General features: G+C 44.9%; 1 protein-coding gene across 5 annotated transcripts; it reads left to right on the forward strand.

Moving 5' to 3' along the window:
• The first annotated feature begins 3490 nt into the window (after positions 1 to 3490).
• olfm1b (olfactomedin 1b) lies at positions 3491 to 19742 on the forward strand. 5 transcript variants are annotated; one of them, XM_076085603.1, is made up of 7 exons: positions 3491 to 4375; positions 8626 to 8632; positions 10790 to 10929; positions 11684 to 11839; positions 13863 to 14082; positions 17388 to 17494; positions 18998 to 19742. In XM_076085603.1, the coding sequence occupies exons 1-7, from the start codon at positions 4310 to 4312 to the stop codon at positions 19670 to 19672; spliced, it is 1371 nt and encodes a 456-aa protein (XP_075941718.1). In that variant the 5' UTR covers positions 3491 to 4309; the 3' UTR covers positions 19673 to 19742. The 5 variants fall into 5 exon arrangements, with proteins under 5 accessions (XP_075941718.1, XP_075941698.1, XP_075941652.1 ...); XM_076085583.1 differs by lacking the exon at positions 8626 to 8632 and having other exon boundaries at positions 10780 to 10929; XM_076085537.1 differs by lacking the exons at positions 3491 to 4375; positions 8626 to 8632 and adding an exon at positions 8852 to 9391 and having other exon boundaries at positions 10801 to 10929.
• Positions 19743 to 21718: the final 1976 nt, after the last annotated feature.

A 21718-nucleotide genomic window follows, 5' to 3' on the forward strand; every position in this document is an offset into this window, starting at 1 on the left:
CTCTTTGTGCCAGAATATTTATCTTTGTCGAATGGATATCTCCAGTTTCTGAAAGGCTGCCCTGCCATAAATGCCAGCTATACATGAATCTCAATAAGTGCAGAGGCGTTGGTTCTATTCAAGTGATAATTGTTTGTTCTCACCACTACTTGTCATTTGTCAAGATAGATAAGATGTTTTCATCCTGGCTCCCCTCTTGCACTCTGCTTTTTTTCCATTTCCTCATCTCCTTCCTCCTCCTCCCTCTCCTCTTCATTCTCTGTACAACACTGGGGCATTTTTTTCCTCGCAAGGTCTGAAGGCTGAATGCCCATAGAGTTGTTATCCAATGCATTTATACTGACTTGAGATCAACACACAGTGGGCTGTTAATTCATCTCCCTTTAAGTGCAGAACAGATCAAGGTCCTGGACCCATACAGACCAGGTCGGCAGCGCACTGAATGAACGGAGCATTGCTGAGCTACAACAGACGAGTGAAACATATCTTTGATCGCCATCTTTAGCATCAACCCTGCAGAGAGCAGAGGGACAGAAAGTGATGAAAGGGGGAAGTAATGGCAGCGTGCCTGAGAGGAAAGACACACATTCTATTGGGACCTAAATTTAAACTGGAGCTCTTTTACTCACTTTCCCTGCGTCTCTTTCACTCACACACACACACACACACACACACACACACACACACACACACACTGTACACTCGCGAAACACTGGGAGAAGAAAACAACTCAATTGGCGAAAGAACTGGGCCTCGCTCAAACGAAAAGAAATTTTGGATGGTTTAATCAATTTTCCTGTGAAACTCGGAAACATATATGCCAAATCTCATCTTTTTAGTACATTCTTCAAGCAAAAAAGGAAGCAAAGAGAGTGAGAGGAAGTGTGTGTGTGTGTGTGTGTGTGTGTGTGTGTGTGTGTGTGTGTGTGTGTGTGTGTGTGAATGGGAGTGTACAGTCTTAGTCGCCATACAAATTCAATGCTACTTCACAGAGCGTTAATGCAGCACATACATTTTACGTGGTGACTTCCCCTCCGATGCACCTGCAATGGAGACAATTTAAATACATCTGCATGCAAACAAGACAATCCAGCAATTTGCATTTTGAGCTCAACGGGTAGGAAATAAATCTCAAGGAGGAACATCCATACGAGCGGCCACATTAAATCAACACCCCCGCTCAGCTTTGCTAGTTTGGACAGCTTTTTCACTGAATTATTCCAAATCACAGTGGCGCTCCATTGTCTCCTATTTCCTGTGTTGATCACTTGTTCACCACTGTCCTCGTCACAATCCTCGGTCTGCTATAGCATCAGTCGACTAGGAAGCGAGGAGACACGTTAACCAAACCTGTCGTCTTAATTGGATTTTTTGTTTTCGCAAAAACTGCAAGGTAAAAATGTGCCAAGATCCGCGACGTAGTAATTAATCGAACTGTAGCCGAGTGTCTTCTCTCCAATCAATAAACATCCAAAGGCAAACAAACACGCATGCACGGTGCCTTTCCTGTTCTTCTTTGCAACGCTTTATAACAGAATCAGCTCATCAGTCGTGATGGAAGGGACTGCTGTGCTTAGTGGTGGTATCCACAGTGGCTCCATGCAACAGAGACAAACTTTAATATCGGCCAAAGGCCCGGTGAGAGGTGTCTCCTGCTGTCCAGTGTGTGGGCTGTGTGTACCACCACGCAGAGAAAGGCTCCTGCCGACAAAACAAATGTTCCTCTTTTTGTCAGCAGCGTTCCACTTTCATTACTCATAGATCCCGATCCCTTGCCCCACAATCAAATCCTCATTGTGAGTGAGCTGAACGCACACATGCATCTGTGCATGTGTGCGTTCAGCGCTTGATGGAAAGCATCAGGGGAGTTGCAAACACAATCAGACGCACGCGAAGCACCTCACTACCCTGAAAATCACCAGAGCTTTAAAACCTGTCCTCAGTTTGACCTTGCTTTGCTCCGTTCAGGTGCGCAGACCGGCCAAAAGAATCTGCTAGCAGACAAATGAGAGTCCGCATTCAAGAATACAGATATGAACTTGGCCCGGTTCCATTACCGAGGTGATTTATGCATCTTGGTGCCACCAGAAGAGAATTCATTTCAGCTGAGTCTATCTACAGGCCACGGAGCTATTAGCGTATAATGTGGTTCAGACAGTCACAGGCAGGCAGGAGCAGAGCAGCCTCAGACCCACGTGACCTCCCAATTAAGAGCCTTTTGTTGACATCCACAGTGGTGCTGTACCGCCCTCACAGAGTGCCTGTATCAGTATTCTACATGAGGCATAAAGCATACTGATAACATGACTGGATCTATAAGGGGACCAGGCATTTATATTAAGGATAAAGGATACATTTGTTAGGAACAAAATGCAATTTGTCCCGTCCTCACAGATGCAACGATGTTAACATGAAGGTGAGGGAGATGTCAGTCAAATACTGTACTTGCTCACACAGTCCTGAAGAGGTCTAATCACGCAAAAACAATAAGAGTAATCATCGTAATGACTCTACCCTGGGCCTAATTCCGATTCTTTATTTTCAGGTGGAGAGTAACGCATTCAAGTACACTGGAGCACTAGAGCATTTTGAGTGTACTTCTTTATACTTCTTTACATTTCAGATAGGAATACTTTTTATCCCATCAAATTCAATTGGCAGGTTCTGTGAAGATTACGATTTTACATACCCCTGATGAAACGTATAAAATGCTCACATATTAATGCATTATGTTAGTAAACATTTCTATGATTAATCGGGAGAAGAGTCAAAGTTTTCAATCTATGTCAATAAACAGAGTCTTGAGAGAATCAACGTTCTTGTCTTTATTGCTTGCAAGCAGGAGAACGTTTCAACAGACACGTATTTCAGTGTACAGTAGAAAGGCTTCAACAAAGTCTCAGACGTCTCGTCATTTTATGCCTGCAAAGCCCCCTCCTCCGAGGTAAATCATCCATAAGAGAACGGGTATTCAGACATGGGCTGTTTTGATCCGCTCAAAGGTCTGGGTCCTGCCAGGACATAACAAACATGACATCAGGTTCATTAGCCTTTCTGTTCTTCTGTGAGAGCAAAAGACACACAAGACATCAAGTTCACTGCTAAATGATTAACTACTTCTGCAGGGATCTGCTGTGTCATTGTCAGAGTGTTCAAAACATATTTCCCCATTACAATTAGTATCATAATCAAATGATATCATAGGTATTATATCCAATGATGTGATATAACAGGAGCCACCCAAGACTTTTGATCCTTCGTAGATCACTTAGTACAGTTATGAATGCATGTCTTTGACCTGTAATGTACTGTTTTTATAGTGTTGACTTGTATCGCTATACTTTGACTGAAGTAGATCTCAATACTTCTTCCACCACTGATTTTAAAACTTTGTCAAACTAACTACAACTCCAAGCCCCCAAAACGTCAACATTGTCTCCAGAAAAATGTAGTTTTCACAGTTTTTAATACTGACCATAAGGATTTTTTTTTCAGATGCATGTTTTCTTACTTTTTTTCAAGAAGATGACATCATTTTGGAAGGAATACTCCAGAACATCAAGACAAAGTGATATGTGGCAGCATTTCTTTTTACATACGGTAATGTATATTAGGCACTTAAGATGAATCAGTACATTGCTGCTTCATCTTGTGTATTTTCATGAAGATAGCATTTTCTTTTTTAATAAAAAAAACTTATGTTGACTTGGCAATTTGTTCTTTTTTTTTTGTTATACTAGTTTACAGCAAACCATTCTGGCGAGGCATTTCTCCTCCTGTGCGCCTGCCAATTTAAATCTCCCTCTCTTGGCGATGCTACTTCCGTTTTCAGCATGCTACAGCGCCGTCACTCTCGTTTTTTTCCTCCTCCATCGAGAGCTTACACGGGCAGCTTAAGGCGGGGAGGTAAACTTTTGGCAATATCGGAGTGAAGGTTCTATAGCGGTGTGCCCGAACAGTGTCTGCGCGTCTTCAGCTCAACGCTCATCGCAGTCCGTCGCAGCGAGAAATAAAGTGCGGCCACGGAGGACCGAAGGGGAGAGGCACCGAAGATAGAGGCTCCCGATATGAAATGAATATGCACAGAGACGATTCCGTGGAACCGATCCGTCGCTATCTGCCACTGGGTTGCTGAGGGACCAAATATTAATAATAACAATAGTATTAAAGAGAGAGAGAGAGAGAGAGACAGAACCGAGACTCGCAACGCAAAAGAGAGCCGGGAGGAGAGGACCGCTGTGCAGGGGGGGACGCGAAGGGACTCGATCTGCATGTGAGACCGCTGGTCCACACACACCGGAGGCAAGAGATGCAGCCTGCGAGCAAGCTCCTGAGTCTGGTTCTCCTCATCTTCATGGGCACAGAACTCACCCAAGTAGGTTTTTTTTTTTTTGTGTTTTTTTTTTTAACGCCATTTCCCACATCCTGTATTAAAAGCTAAAAAGCTGGCGGTTAATTGGCTTCAGATCCACGGAGAGATTACCCGCTTACCTCGCGTAACGGGTCCCCGTGAATTAGCCCTCTACCCCCTGCTTAAACAGATTAACGGGTGGGATTACATGATGTGAATGCATTGTGCTTGACGGGCGCGGACAGATCCAGCAGAGCCCCGTGCGGTGCGGTGCGGTGCGGTACCCCCACCACCCCCACCACCCCCCCCCACCACCACCGACGGGGATGACAAACCGGCCAGATAGAGAGGGGGGGGGGGGGGGGAATTATTGCATGATATGTCAGTTCTCTCATTAGCAAATGGTCAGATTAATCAACTGCAGGGCTTTTTTTTTATGTTGCCTGTAGCTTTCTCTAAAAAGGCCACTGTTGAATCATGGGCTGCATGCTCTTAAATCAGGGCTCCACAATCAAATGCAGTGTCTCAAAGAAGGTGTTTGGAGCATGCTCAATGCCCACAGTGTGACTTACTGTTTGCCTCTGTGAGAGGGGGGGGGGGGGAGAACATTTAGTCCAACAATGTAAAGCTACCCAGCTCAGCAGTACAGTAAACAAATTTACCGGTCAATAAAATGCATCTCTGTGATCCTTTACTGGAACTAGTAATTACTTCCTGCTCTCTGAAAGGCCATTTCCAGCAATACATATCATAGTTACTGTAGCATTAAGCTGTTGCCTTTATACATCCTCACAGACAGCGTTATGATGGGGGAGAGAATTTATTAATCACCAGGCCCTGCCACCACCGGATTGAAGAATTTGACGATTTAATTGGCCGTGCTCGAACAGAGAGTCACATTTCATTTGCCTCTCTCTGTTGTGCGAATCCAATTGTGTTTGGTAATTGGAGACTTGCAAACTAAAAATCTAATCTGACACAGAGGTATCAATAAATGCTTCTCTTTTCCCAGAGTATCTGTAATATACTCCGAGAGACAAAGTCAATAAAATGTGTTAGAAGTAGGCTGCTGCAAACCCTGCTGGCCCTGATAACCAATGTGTTAGAATATTGATGTACTATTACCTTGACACAACTGTGCCAGCAATATTGATTTCAGCAAATGCATGAGAAATGTCGGCGTGCTGTGAGCGGAACCATTTTTCATTACACACAGTTGTCGCCGGTGCCCTTTTATCTCCCCGTAGACTGAAGCATCAAATGTGTGCACCTGTAATCTGAACTGGACATGAGTAGTGCAGCCGTATAGAGGGCACACAAATGCTGACACGATGGCACATTGGGGCTATGTGCACTGATTGATGGAAGCCATTGGCCGGAGGAGGCAGGAACAGAGAGCGTGTTTCACTTTGTCTTTCGTGACAGTCAGGTTTCGGGTCAGGGGGGCCCCCCACGTTATGGTGACAGTGCTTCTCTGGTGGCCCGAGAGCTTGTGTTCATCCGTTTGAAGGTAAGTCGATGTAAGTCCACAGCCGCTCCCCTTTCCAGGAGAGCAGAAACACCAGAGACACTGACGGGCTCTATTTATACGGCCTCTGCTGGAGAAACCCACAGTACATCTCACTGTAGGAAGGCCAGCCCTCTGCACATCTCATCTCTGTTTGAAGACATATAAAAGAAAGTGAGAGGTGTATCCAGAGACAGAGAGATAGAGAACCTTTTTTTATTGCCGGATTACTCATGAGCACGGCCCATGACCTTTGCCGCTGAACAATGACGCTCTCTTAATGACCACATGAAGAAACCTCACTTCAAAAGTCTCACGCAGTTTCAGACGGCGTGGAGGGCAGCTGCCGCTCTTTCTCTCAACATCTGGCCGAGGGAGCATGGAGCCGCCTGATTAGTAGGCCGCTCTCCTCTTTAATTCCACCTCTATCCCCACCGCTGAAGGATTTCACCCCACCGCTTGGTGTCCTCTCACAGAGAAGAATAGTGAGCAGCCAGAGCGGCATCTGTTCCTCACCTAGTGGCTCCCACATGACTTCGGGCCCACATCCTAAAGCATCTTCGCAGACACAACACAGATGGCACCGTGCAACCCACATACCACAGCACAAACAATCGTCGTGCAAAAAGGTTAACGTTCGTATGCATGCACAATCAAGAATGCATGTATTGTTACATTAAAGAAGTCGCTTCCAATTCACATGAACCGATTCAATGTAACACGCCTCAAGCTGAAACTATAAGGGCTCCAGCGAGGGGATCATTTAGAAACAAGTTAGTGGGATTTTAAATGTATGAAACCATAGGAATCAATCCGGGTTTTTTTGATGTGAGAAACTGAGATGGAGTTGAGCTGAATTGCAATACGCGTGGCAGCTGGGGTTGAAGCTATTTATTATTCAGTATGGTTGGTGAAGCAAGTGGAGAGAGAGAGAGAGAGAGAGAGAGAGAGAGAGAGAGAGAGAGAGAGAGCAGAGGAGGAGTAGGTGGAGATACGGTGCATTTTGTGGTTCACTTGCAGGCTGGAAATGTGATTTTTCGCAATACTGTTTAAGCATTTATAGTGTGTCAATGTGGTTATCCTACTGTACAGTCCAAACACCTGTTCGCTATGATGCAATAGAGTGAAAAAGCCCAGTCAGAAACACTATTAGAGCTTTTTTATTATATTATAAAGATGCTTTCTTGCCCCTCCAGACAACTTTCACTTATACCTTAAATCACAATTTTTGTCCTTTTTTAAAGAGAAAATAACTTTGACGGCACACCTACAGCACACAGCACCACAAGTTGTTCTCTTACAGTTACCATATCATTTGAACAACACCTCTCTTACAACGTCCTATTTATGCAAGGTTTTTATATCAGACCTGATCGTAACTGATCATTGTGCGAGTGTTGCTTTTGAGATCTTGTATACAGAAAAACAGATCAATCCTTCTTCGAGGCAGCTACTAATGAGTGGTTTTAAATGACACATGTCTCTATAAATAGTGGGCGATTGATTGATTAATTGATTTCTTTCATTGAGTCAGTGCACCTGTGGCGTTCCTCCTGCAGCTGCCGTATTAAATACTGACTTTGTGTTAGAGGTGGGAGCAAAGCTTTTGATCATTTGCTTCACCGCCATTAAAACAGAATGGGATCCACGCCTGGGAGGCTTAGAAGACTAACTGTACCCTCTTGAAGGCTATGTGATTACAGGGCGCTGCGCTGCACTGAGCGGCACCGTATTAACACCAGACTATAGAATGGACTCTGGACAGCGGTGCACAGCGGTGAGCTGACCCCAGCCGATGCTTCAAAGTAATCTGTGGAGCCATCAACTACTGCAAGCTCTCACCTCAAAGGTCATAAAGCAGTGGGAGAGACAAGAGAGGCAGGGAGAGAGAGGGGGGGAGGGGAGGGGGCGATATGGAGGTGCAGTGAGTGCCGACTGTCTCTCCATCTGTCTTTCAGTTTACCAGAAAAAAGCATTATGGAGCTGACAGAAATAGTTGTGGACGCAGAGCCACTCATGCTATTCTGGAGACCTCATGCATCATGCAGTGCTGCAATTTAGGCCGTCGTCTGGAGTCTGGCCTCTGGCCCGGATGACAACTCAGTTATTTTTGAGAGATATTATTATTTACACAATCAACGCAATTAAACTGCACTCTATAATGCAGTTATAACCCTTTTTGACTCTAATAATAACCATGCATTCAGTGCATAAACGTAATATAAACTCATTGGAAATCGACAAGTGTCTTTAAAAAAAACAAAAATATAGGCCTACATATATAATCTTTGCACATTTTGTGCCGCGTCCTTGCATTTTAAAAGCGCCTCTCTTTTGATTTCGGCAACGCCCAAATCAGCTACACGATGGCGCCAGAGTCACGCGAATGAAACATAAAAAAAAAAGCTCACCCTCTGTTGGAGCTCAAGGCATCCGGTTACCCATCAATAAAACATAACCCCGAGTCCTCGCACCCCTCTGTCCCTGAGATGCGACATTCTGCACTTTTTGTTTTGTCGTGTGTACTGTGACATGTGGACTTTGCAGTGGCTGCATCACTGTGATGTGCATGTGTTAGTTTGAATGAGCTTTACCGCGCATGATCCGGAGCACGTTTGCCTCTATGATGGAGAGCCTCCTCTCCTGATGGGGCAGCGGAGAAAGACATGTCACCGTCCGCTATGAAATAATCCCTCGGCATCATTGTCGGCCGACCTCAGCCGCACTGCTCATTGTCATTCCTTCTGGGGGGGGGGGGGGGGGGAAGAGTCAGTGTCGGGCAGCTGTGAGCGAATCAGGTGCAATCCCAGATATTACCACGTACGGACCCCAACCTGGCTGACATCATTGCGTCTGGCGGTGTAGATAGATCCGTAGTACCTCCTCCTTCCTCCTCTCATCCATTCGGAGCCGCCTCTGTATGTGTAGTCAGTGGCACTTAATCACAGAGCTCACTCAAGGCAGGAGGCGGACCGTCGGGCGTGAACCAAATAGTAACGGTGAACCGGAGAGGCAGCAGTGCGCGGGACAACGCATGCAGAGGAGCTATCCAAAAGACGCTTCCAGCTCTCGGGGTTTTTTTTCCTGTTCTGTATCCTCCTCTGGAGCAAGTGTTGCAGTTTTTCTTTTCTCCGTCCCGAGTCCCCTTTTACGTTCAGGTCGTCTCTTTCGCGTCCGACTCGTTCGTCGCCAGTGCTTCGTCGGAGATGTCCAAAAAAAGACCAGCCGAGCCGGAGTCCCGGGTGAAACAGCAAGCCGCTCTGGGCAACATGACTCGCCTACCTTGTTTCTCACCGGAGGAGTCTGTAGAATGAAAACGGCTTAAAAAAAATTTAAAAAAAAATTGAATAAAGTCCAAGCAGCGCGCAAAGATGTCGGTTCCTTTGCTGAAAATCGGCGTCGTGCTCAGCACCATGGCGATGATTACCAACTGGATGTCGCAGACCCTCCCCTCTCTGGTGGGGCTTAATACTACCAAGCTCACGGCGGCACAGGGAGGGTACCCAGACCGGAGCACAGGAGTAAGTGCGCAAGTTTCGCATATTTCCTGCGGCTGGTTGAGGTTTCTTTTTTCTCCTGAATGAATGTTGCAATTACATTTCAATTGAAACATAAGAGTGCCAACCACATGTGTGCTTTGGTTCATAATTAATGATGCGCTCTGCTGGACGCATGCAAAAGTGGGGGAAAAAAAAGAGACTTGGAGAGGCATCATAGATATCTTCTTGCGTCTGATGTTTCTCCAGCCACCACTGGGCTGCTGTCCCTGTCGATATGAGTAGCCTGCACTAAGTGGAAAGTTGGTAGAGTATTAACCGACTGACATGAGAAATTTCCAGACAGTTTCTTTTCTGTCTCAAACAGCGGGGGGGGGGGGGGGGGGTCCTCATTTTTCCTTCCCCAGCCTGTGTGAATGAGAGAGGCGTTCAAAAGCCATGAGTCTGTTATAGAGTCAAGATGAAGCGTCTCTTTGTTTCTCTGTCAGGCTCCTGGCAGATTGTGAGCTGCCTGTGTGCCGGGGTGATAATGTGAGCGCTCTCTGTCAAGTGGAGGTTTGCACTGACATTTAGAACAGCGGATGTTGAAATGGATATTTTAAAAAAAGCAGTGAACCGATAGTTACTCAGTTATCCTTAACGTGCCATGTTTGCTTCATGATTATGAGAAGATTCAAGCATTTTTTTTTTTTATGACTTATGAGATTTTATTTTCATTTGTCAGTGGCCGGTGGAAGAGGACGGACTGAGTAGTCGGCCTACAGATGCACACTGAGATGCCAAGGCAGTTGCTTGATAGTGATTTTCTTTGTCTTGTCAGCACATCCTTCGGTAGAAAACAGTGCGGCTGAGCCGCTGTCGTTGCTCCTTTTTGGATTTTGTGAAGTCACTCGTTCTTTCTAATTGACTCAATCAGCAGATCTGTCCAGTGATTGTTATCGCTGATGCAGTGATGGACATCTTTTTCAAAGTCACTCACTCCGTCTTATCTGATCAGCAGGTTACTCTTTATCTCTCAGGAGAAGAAAAAGAACCCCTCTTTATGACGTACACGTTACACTTCGCACTTTCACACACCCGGCCCACTGAAAAATGGGAGTAGCTCCAGCTGGCTTGATTGGCTGCATCGTCCCTTTGTGTGGATTTACACACTCTCTGATGGTGCAAAACGGGTGGAGCCAGGTTGTTTGTGGTGTCCTGGTGGAGATGAATGCAATGCGGCTTTAGCGTCCCACAGGCACAATGCCCTTAATGGGCAAATAGCATCAAAGTGACCTTTGTGATTTCATAGAGGAGTGCCAGGATGTTTTTATGGTACCCGTTTGTCTTTTCCGGCTTTAGTTTGAGCCGTTTGTTCTTTTATCTGCTCCAGCATCGCTGCTCAACTGCCCATCTCTTCTTTTTATCCACTCTTTCACCCTCAGGTGTTGCCAGCGAACCCGGAGGAATCGTGGCAGGTGTACAGTTCAGCCCAGGATAGTGAGGGAAGGTGTGTCTGCACTGTGGTGGCGCCCCAGCAGTCCATGTGTTCACGGGATGCCCGCACCAAACAACTGAGGCAGCTGCTAGAGAAGGTAATCACCGCTTAACTCCTCACCAACTCATGAGCATAGCAATCAAAGTCGTGCAATACCCAGAGTGACCCCCCTTTACTCCTTGAAACTACAGTACAAATACATGCACACACACACACACACACACACATACACACACACACACACACACACACACAGGCTTACCCATGACTGTGGTCTGCCCGTTGGACAAGAATAGGAATCTAATGAGCTCCCTGGAAACCAAACATGCATCATGGGAGGCAGCTACACACCCGTGAGTTTCTATTCTACTGCACACAGCCAAAGCAACACATCTAATGAGGCAACCCGGCCCAATACACACAGACTGGTGGTGGTTTCCTATTTACATAAAAAGAACATTTAAGCACATTTCTGAAAAAAAAAAAGAAATGGAGTTGATCCCCACTTAATGCGGCGGATCCACACAAAAAAATACAGACATCAACAGATATTTCATGGATAAACAGAAGATGTGCCAGGTTTCTGGAGTTTCTAGACTCCAACAGTTTTGGAGAAACCAAATTTCTTAACAGTATGCATTCCACACTTCCACCATGTGTCTGAGGCCCCTGACTAGTTGGCCTGATGTCAGAGTTTGTGAGTCACTGCGAGAAGAAAGCCAAGCCAAAACAACATATTGACAGTCTGTTGCGTTTTTCCCTGCATCTCATACTCATTGCTCCAATTAGACTGTAATAAAATAGAGATTTGATTTCATGACTCGCTCCAATGTGTCCATGTGGCACCTCAGGTCCAGAACATGACCCAGTCCATCCAGGTCCTGGACCAGCGAACCCAGAGGGACCTGCAGTATGTGGAGAAGATGGAGGGCCAGCTCCGTGGTCTGGAAACCAAGTTCAGGCAGGTGGAGGAGAACCACAAGCAGAACATCGCCAAGCAATACAAGGTACGGAGCCGGATCTCCAGCCATTGACCCAACCGCCATTCTGTCATACCTGCTCTGTAGCCCATTGTGCACAGCCTTACCCATTTTGTGTCTCCGTGTTCCCACTGTGGAGATGCTAAATTGACTCAACCACCATACCACATACTGAGAAATCCATAATGCATGCATAATCATAGAGGTTCAATAGTTGGATACATAAACTCAGCTGCAAGAATTCATGTCCTTATTTCACTCCAACTCACTTTATCAAACCATGTGATGGAATCTTAAATCAACTTGGACATTAGGAGATTTACGTTTATATCACACTCTTTTTCTTAAAGGGACAGTGTGTGAAAACGGAATATGATATTTATAAGTATGTAGTATTAGTAGTATAATCACCTGAAAATAAGAATTGCCGTGCTTTCGTTACCTGAGAATGAACCGTGGACGGGAGAACTTTCAGTTGGTAGGGTGCTGATATGCCTTGTATTTCTTTTTCATCCAATAAGGACCGCTAATAACTTAACTGTATTAACTCTCAGTTCAAGGAGTAACTGCCTATAAGATAATGAAAAGTAACTGTCACAGCATCTTTAAAGCAAAAAAGTAATATTCGCAAATGACTTGGTTTATCGGACCAACAGTCCCAAGACGGAGAAAAGCAGCACGTCTCCACCATCGAGGAATCTGGGCATTTTCCTTCGAAAAATGACTTTTAACGAGCAACCAATTTTCAAAAGAGTTGACGATTATCTTGCTGCCGCCTGACTAATTGCATAATCGACCAATCGTTTCAGCTCTCCGTTTAACAAAAGAAGTTCTCAAGTGCTAAACGTCGTCTAAACACAAGCGGCCATGCAGGAACTTTCAAAATCAAAGAATAAGTAAACAAGACGCATTCGATGCCAATTTAAAAGTTTGTTTCATTCTCTGCCACAAACATCTTTCAGCTGGTACCATGAAAGCATTGAGGTTCAATACCCAGCCCTGTCTCTCACACAAATGCATTGTTTCACTTGTATCCCTACCTGTACTATCTCACCTGCACCAATACACGTGTGTGTGTGTGTGTGTGTGATCACCGCTGCATGCTCAGAACACCTCATGCCACCAACCCCCCACATTCAGTGCATGTGTGCAATTTTCTGTAACATGTCTTAAGTGCATATACTAAGTGCGTGTGCGTTTGTTTGTGTGTCTTGTCAGCTAGGTTAGCAAGCTCAAGCCCCTGTCAACAGTTTGTCATTTTCTTGCTTGCAGGGCTAACTTTAAGACATGTAAAGAGAGCCACAGGGAAGAAGAGGCAGGTCAATTCCAGATTCCCCTGAACTGGGCCACAGTACTGAGAGCATTTGGGCGTCAAACAGTTAATTTACCTTTAGCACCATTAAGACTAAGAAACCCCAGCCTTCTCCCAAACCAACCCACCACTGATCTCTTCCTGCATGTTACTGCTGTCAAAGTTTTCCATTTAAAAGCTTTCTTTTTCAAACCTAGATACATTTATTATTATTATTATTATTATTATTATTAACAATTGCTGTTATTCATTCTATTTTTCTTTTGGCTTTTGTCTATGCATATTTGGTTACTCAACAAATCTATACGTAAAACTATAGACGTAAAATTTCGAGTCACTTTGTTGTGTGTGACATGTAAAAGCATGTAACCCTTAATACGATGTTGCATTTTAAACGATGATGACCAATAAAGAGCTTTCCCAATTGTTGTCGGTGTACCGAGGGCTTGCTTTTTAACGGCTGGTCACTGCCGGGGACGGAGCCACCTGCTCTGCTCGTCCAGCGGGCGGAGCATGTTACCTGGGTTTGTTTGCTCAGACACACACCTGCACAGACAAAAAAAAAAAAAACACAGCTGCTCACACACAAACACTGAACACAGACACAAACAGGGGTCAGTGAAGAGGCAGGATAGAGGTAGAGTAGTCAGGTTCAGACAGGTGTTATTTATTTATTTTTCTTTTCTTTCTCCTTTTGTCGCGCATGACACTCAACCGAGCTTATTCTAATCCTTTCAGGCCATAAAAGCGAAAATGGAGGAGCTTAGACCGTTGATACCAGTGTTGGAGGAGTACAAAGCCGATGCCAAATTGGTATTGCAGTTTAAGGAGGAGGTCCAGAATCTGACGTCAGTTCTAAACGAACTTCAGGAGGAGATGGGGGCCTATGACTACGAGGAGCTCCACAGCAGAGTGTCAAATCTTGAGGAGAGACTCCGAGCATGCATGCAAAAATTAGGTAGGCCCAGAAAGTTGTTGGCACACACTTTTGCTTCAAACATGTGCATGCACAAACACACCCCTGTTGGTACTGACATGTAGTATGTTGTGATTTAGCCAGAAAGATTTCCTCAGGCATACACACACGATTCAGAACATCACAGGGACATTATGTGTGGCTGAAATGCTCGAGCACTCACATGCATATTACACACCACTCACAACACAATCGCCAGTTACCCTTTGTGGTTGTATTTCACAGTGCTCGCCCTCTGACAGACTATGCCATCGATATATACTCTCACATTTTCAAAGTCTATTACAGGGCTTCACCTGTACTCATAGAACTGGAATTACATCCAGGTAACATCTATATCATCTGTGTTTCTTCCTTCAAAGACACCAATGGTCGTTTGTCAGAAAATCAATTCAAGACTATCAATCAAAACAAAACCATCTTCTCTGCTGCTTTTCTGTTTTTCTGTTACTGTAAATATTATGAATATTTGGGGATTCTTTACTGTTTATTGGACAAAACAAACTTACAGACGGCACACTGGGCACACTATTTTTTTCATTGTTTTACAACATTTTATAGAATAAATCAATAATTGATAGATGAATTGATAATGCAAATATCTTAAATGGCATCAGTCCTGACGGCCCACCCTTTTAACTTTATTTGTGTGGACAAAACTTACATTGTAATACATTACAACGGAATTTGCGAACCTGCATGAATCTATGGTAGCGTCCGAAAACATGGCCTCCGGTGATGAAAGAGATGGCCTGTTTAAATACACGATTAGGTGTTTCACACGAGTACACACACACAAACGAGGAAGAGAGCTGCACACAGGAAGTTTCTATCGCAGTCTTATCTTTGGTTTTAGCCCCGTCTCAGGCTCTTCACACCTCTGTCACAGCCCACAGTGCTAATAGATGCACACCCACACTTCAGTGACTAAGATAAATTGCAAGAGCAGAGACACTTACACGCAGCACATCACGGGTATATTGTGTCCCTGTTCAAAATATTCACAGTGCAAGATGACAGAAAGGAAGTGGGCAAATACTTTAGGTTACAAAGACTACTGTTCATTTTGGACAACTGTTCGAGACACAGAGATTTTAATTGAATTGAATACGTAGAGTACAAGAAGCAGACGCCTAATCTCAGCCCCCCCTGTTACCGTTTCAGTCACTATCTCTCTTCACCTATCCACACACAGTTGTTTTAGTTTGTTTTTTTACTGGCCACATCTGCTGTCACTACCCACCGGACTGGAGCAAGAGTCTTGTCCGTGTTTCTGCTCTCAGTTCGTTGCACATGCCGTTGCTCACATGACTGCCAAAGATAGGAGAGCGGGTAACTGCGGAGTGTGAGTGTGTGTGTGTGTGTGATCAGACGAGATAAGGGCGAGGTCACCCAGCGAGGGACTGGCTTGGGCAGAACAGAGGGTGGCTCTTCCTTTCATCTTCACACGATTGCATAGGCACTCATGCATAGTGCACACAAATACACTCCGCTGCACTCTCGTTATTGAGATTAAACTGGCAAAGGTCGCAAGACCAATTTGCATCTGCAGATTAACAGGAGGAGGGGGGGGGGGGAAATGAAGGTAAAGAAGGCCGGAGAAATTTGAGCATTGAATAATAGATACAGCGACAGGAGGAATTGATAGGAGGTGGTGAGGGGGAAGGAGAAAGAGTGATAAAGTGAAGGCGAGCTGGGAAAGTGAAAGAGAGTAACTAGGGTCCCCCTGCAGAGCTGTCCTTCAAGCTGTTTTGTGCTGCAGAGACTAACAGACCGGCGGCTGCAGGGACACAATGGCCATCGATCAAGGGGACATGCCAGCTTGCTGGGCAATAATCAAATAAATAAATCACCCTGTGCCGTGCCCCAGAAACGCAGAGGCACAGAGAGCTTGAGGCAAATCCAGTCCCGTCACACCCAAAACACTGATGAATGGAGCAGGAAAGTCACACCAGCACATAAAGCCCCTCGGCTACCTGCTTTGCAGCCATTGTTTTCACCCTCCATTTCCTGGAGAGAATACAATTACAAGGCATAATGTATCGCCACGTTCACCTGCCACAGAATCAATATTTTGCTCTTTACGAACAATGTCAACGTATCTCTTTTTGATTCGCTCTCCCTCGTCTGTATAATGCAGTGATTGGTTTACTTTACTGACTGTTGTTCCTTTGTAATTGCTGAGGTCTGGGAACATGGAGACATCGCTACAAAGAAGTCACACAAGTGGTCAGAGAAAACTATTTCTCTGTGACATTAAATATGCTAACAGAGAAATACAGAAATCTCCTGTGTGAAATAACCAAAAGTGTTCTACATTCTAAAGATAGAGGGCATGATGAGGGAAAATAATTAAATAAGTCAATGGCCAATGTGCTACTGCGGTCTCTAATCCCACTGAGGGTTACGTAAGGGACTCAAACCCCCCACTGGAAATAGTAGATGCTGCTCATGTGACCATGTGTTCGTCTCTCAGCACCGCCGCTGAGGTGTGATGCCCACACATAGTCACAGGCAACACATATGGCGCACATAAAGACACACCGAAACTCATTACACACAATTTTCATTGTATAAGGGAAATGAATTCGACCCGATTCGAGAGTGAGAGAGAGCGACTTCAAAGCAAAATGATCAAGAGCAACAGAGATGCTGTGACGAAAGAGGGATGATGAGTATAACAATAAGGAGTTGATGGATGCGATGCTTCACAGCGGAAGATGCTAATGAAAACCTAAAGTGAGCCGCCGTCACAGTCCCACTCTTTAAATTAGCATACCAGAGCGACTCATTCACGGGGTCAAATGAACTCGTCTCATTGACTTTTGTCTTGAAAAAAACGCCCATTTCATAACCAATGGATGTGCTGCAGCGGTGTTCTGAGGTGCTCTCAGTGAGGTGGGGACACAGAACCCAGTGTTAGCTTTGTCAAATTCCCATTAACACCTTAATCAACACTAATTAACACAGCAGCAGCTTACTGGCAGCACACTGGAGCAGAACACACAGTGGCTCTCCCTCTTCCCACTCACTTTCTCACACATCCACACACAGAGATTAAAAGAGGCATCAGCATGTGTGAAACGAATAATAAGCAACTCGTGTGCAGCGCGACACGCAAAGGGAAAAGCCTCAAGCTGGACGTCGACTGTCACTCAATCTCCAGGCGAACTCGTTTTGGATATAAAGTAGATTAAAGGGAATCCCTTGAAATAGATTTTGAATTGGTCTAAATATCCGAATGGGTGTCGCTCTACATGTTCCCCTCTCACCTCTTTCCTTTGCAGCATGTGGCAAGCTGACGGGCATCAGTGAGCCCATCACCATCAAGACGTCTGGATCCAGGTTCGGCTCCTGGATGACTGACCCCCTGGCACCTGAAGGAGATACGCGGGTATGTACGGCTGCACACGGGCACGGATAGGAAACGAACATACCAGTGTTTTAGAGCTGGAATTATTAGTTGATCGACAGAAATGTGATCTGCATCAATTTTGATCGAATGGTTTCACCTTCTCAAAGGTTGTGATAGAAATATCATTGGGCTTTAAACAGTTGGTCAAACACCACAGGCAATTTGCAGTACCGCAATATTTGACACGCACTGATTGAGAATATTAACACAACCACACTGGCTGTAAACATATAATGCTGAATGGACAAATCCCCGGAGCTCTACCACTCAAACAGTGATAGATACAGACTCTAAAGTAAGAGTTGGCCTTGATCACAGGTGAAGCTCAACTCTCGCTGTGAAATTTAATAAGCGGTTAATTGGTCACTGTCTTTTTATCAGCAGATCAAATCTGATTTCCCTCCGATTGTGGTTTCTGTTGGCTCAATAAGCTTTTACTACTAAAACATAATAAAGTGAAATGCCAGGGATGAATCTATAGGGTCTTAACAGGAAGCTGCCCGGCGGACAGGGAAGGGAGGTAGCTTGAAATAAAGATTGTTTATTTGTCGGCTACATGCTCTTTGTGCACCGGCTTCATAAGAAACAATAAGAGACAGAACTCCCTACGTCACATGGGAGGAAAGGGGATACAAACCGGCAGCATACAGTACAGTAGCTGTCGAAAGTTGCAGTTTGCCTCGTGCAGGCTAATTGTCATGACAACACAGGCTGTATTTTAAAATATTCCAGCTGCAAGGGTGGAACTTACTGCTGACTGAGATTATATCAGCATACTGTAAAAGGCAACTTTTTTTTTGTAGAAACTAATACGTTTCGAAGTGAACACATGAAAGATGTGCTGCGGTATCAAAGGGCGTGAAAAGGAGAATGAACGAAATTGACGGGAGCAGACAGTTCTGAGACATTTCTTTTCATCCCTTTGTCTCCGTACTTCCATTCCATTTTTTTCTTTCTGGGCCCTTGGGGACCTACTTCCTTGATATGAATCATTCATTAAGTAAATCGCAGCAGCTCATGGAAGCGGGTAGGGGGAAGTGCTTCAGGTGTCTCGGTCCCTCTGAGACAAAGGAAGTGTTTGAGACACTAGTTCCGGAGTAAGAGCTCTCTGCCCACCATCCCAGGGGGGGAACAGCAGCAGGAAGCCGGGTGGAAGCAGCTGAGACAGGCCTTTAATCTGGAATGATGGGCGTTACCCCTGCGGGGCTCCGCTCACGCCCCCTGCGGCTGTCACGCTGACTGTTTGCATTCGGAAGCTGCCGGATCTGAGCTTCGGTCTGCCCCTTAAGGAAGTCTCAGCGCTGCCTTAATTGGGATGCATGTTGAGTGGCGGGATTTGTTTTATTGTGTGTGATCTGCATTAAAGATCCAGGTGTTCTCGGCACACTGACGATGATAGGGGATAGGGGTTGTTTTTCTAGCTCTGAGGTGCTGCTGTGTTTGATGCGGATTCTTCTTTATTCCTCTTGTCATGATGTTTAGGTCTGGTACATGGATGGTTACCACAACAACCGCTTCGTGCGAGAGTACAAGTCGATGCAGGACTTTATGACGTCGGACAACTTCACGTCCCACCGGCTGCCCCACCCGTGGTCGGGGACGGGTCAGGTGGTCTACAACGGCTCCATCTTCTTCAACAAATTCCAGAGCCACGTCATCATCAAGTTCGACTTCCGCACCTCCTCCATAAGCAAGTCCAGGCAGCTCGACTACGCCGGCTTCAACAACGCGTATCACTACGCCTGGGGCGGCCACTCCGACATTGACCTGATGGTGGACGAGGGAGGCCTGTGGGCCGTCTACGCCACCAACCAGAACGCCGGCAACATCGTCCTCAGCAAGCTGAACCCCAGCACCCTGCAGATCCTCAAGAGCTGGACCACCAACCACCCAAAAAGGAGTGCCGGCGAGTCTTTTATGATCTGCGGCACGCTCTACGTCACCAACGGATACTCGGGAGGCACCAAGGTGTACTACGCCTACTCCACCAACTCCTCTACTTACGAGTACATCGACATTGCCTTCCAGAATAAGTACTCGCATATCTCCATGCTGGACTACAACCCGCGTGACCGAGCCCTCTATGCCTGGAACAATGGCCACCAGGTCCTCTACAATGTCACGCTGTTCCACGTTATCCGCTCAGAAGAACTGTAACCGCGGAAAAATGGATTACATACGTAAATACATATTGTCTGTGTAGAGATCTCCCTATATACAAAAATATATCTGCGAAAGAAAAAGACTACGGCGAGACCATTCTATTTATAATATCAAATAACTTTTACTGAGAGACTGCATCAACACAATGGATGCAGAATGGATTGAATGTGAATATACACGACACTGAAAAAAAAGAATCTAAAATTGAAGGGTTTCATTCCAAAATGTGATATATTTGTTACAGGAAAAAAAAAAGCTTTATCAGTTCATATCACAGATGATTGTTAATAAAACAGAACTGTTTGTATATAAAAGGTCTTAATATAACTTGTAACAGTTACCCATAGTAGACTTTATTTTAATAGCTGCCATCATTTTGTCAGAGGTGTTTTAACTTTGGAATGAAACTCTTTAATTATTTGACACATAGAAAATGATTGTAACAGTAGACTAATATATCAGATTTAAAAAGAATAAGATCAGATGCCAAAAAAAAAAAAAAAAAATCATCATGCCTTTTTTATATGATGGAATATCAACCTAAACTCATTCCTGTGGCTCCGGTTCTTCTGTAGAACGCCTCCCAGCAGAACTTTCCTTTTGGTCAACGGGGGTCCTCCAAACAAAGACTGTTGGTAATAAACTGCTGGACCCCCGGGTCCCACGGACAGACAGAACAGTGGGAGGTCATTCTGCTCAGAAGACTTGATAGCCTAATGGGTGCAGTCTGTCATTTTGTTTTGATCAAGAACAGTAGCAAATCAAAGTCTGTATAGAGAAACAACAATAACAACATCCACTAAAAGACCTGAAGGCACTGACTGTTGACAGCGCTGTTGTTTGAGATGCTTTTCCCGTGTTAGTGACTATGTGTGAACAAGGCTTTCTTTGCATGAGTGTTTTCTATCACTCCGGTCTGCTCTTCTGAATGTCTTTTGCTGTATGATACTATAAAAAAAAGGAGGGCGGGAGGGAGGGAGGGGGAACAAGGTAGAATACCTTTGGGATTTGAGGATTTGTAAAGATATTTACTTTCCCCCCCTCCCTGCTTCTTTCTATTTAGTTCTTGTTTTGTTTATTTTCCTTCTTCTTTGCAATCATTTTACTTTTCAAATGTTCTTGTATCACTGTAACTGTTGGCACCGGGTTTGCCTCTCTGTATTTGTTTATTTGGACTGCGTGGGATGAATCTATCCAGCTCACATCTCTCTGAAGAAAAAAAAAAAGAAGAAATAACAGAATGTATCGAGTATTGTATCCCGGGAACCTGGTCCTCCTATCTTCAATTCACATCATGCGCCTGTAGTAGGGAGAGGGTTTTTTTATTGAGGATAATCCTGTCTCATGTCATGTCTCTTCCCCCCCCCCCACACACACACTGCTAGTGAAGGATAATGCTGTTTAAATGTATACCCTTGCAGAGGACAAAAGCTTTTCACCCTTTTTGCGCTTTGCTGGACATGTGTTGTATCTGAGATGAGATAGTTAATGATTCGTGTCAATAAACCAGAGAAATCTGACGCTCGGATTGTTGCCTTAAAAACAGCTGCAGGCTGCCATGTGACAGCACACCGAGCGCATGGCTGTCCATGTCACTTTTACATCAAAACTAATGCGCTTACTTCCTGCCTTTTGGGTGAACTCCTTCATTAAGATTGCACAGTGAGGTCTCCCCGTTCCATTGTTGAGTTGTGGGAAAGGATGAAGCATTTACAGGCCGTGTCACATTCTCAGGCGTCTGAAAGCGAGGTTGTGTATCTTTTGAATGAAGACAATAACACATTCTCCCTCTTGCAAATGAGAAGTTGAATTCATAAAACAATAAACCGCACTGTTGCTCACTTCACTGCACTCAGGGGATTTGCTGCTACAGCCTTACTTGACCAGTAGCTCATAGTGGATAATGTTTGCTTGATGGCCACTTGGGCCAAAGTGCCGGCTGTTCATTAGAAATCAAATAGGCTTTAAGGTATAACCGATACATAGATCATCTGACCTCGTACAGTTTTGGAGCTATTAGTTCGTTTTTTTTATTACTAT

Source organism: Anarhichas minor, unplaced genomic scaffold, assembly GCF_050575085.1.
Source record: "Anarhichas minor isolate MPS153535 unplaced genomic scaffold, ASM5057508v1 ptg000002l, whole genome shotgun sequence".
In the NCBI taxonomy this organism is placed as follows: domain Eukaryota; kingdom Metazoa; phylum Chordata; class Actinopteri; order Perciformes; family Anarhichadidae; genus Anarhichas; species Anarhichas minor.

What these genes read in the sequence shown, in the direction of transcription:
- olfm1b (XM_076085463.1), top strand. Translation starts at nt 9,230, where the DNA reads ATGTCGGTTCCTTTGCTGAAAATCGGCGTCGTGCTCAGCACCATGGCG. An exon ending in TGAGGCAGCTGCTAGAGAAG is followed by an intron (nt 10,930 to 11,683) that starts GTAATCACCGCT and finishes GTGGCACCTCAG; the next exon opens with GTCCAGAACATGACCCAGTC. An exon ending in AGCATGCATGCAAAAATTAG is followed by an intron (nt 14,083 to 17,387) that starts GTAGGCCCAGAA and finishes TTTCCTTTGCAG; the next exon opens with CATGTGGCAAGCTGACGGGC.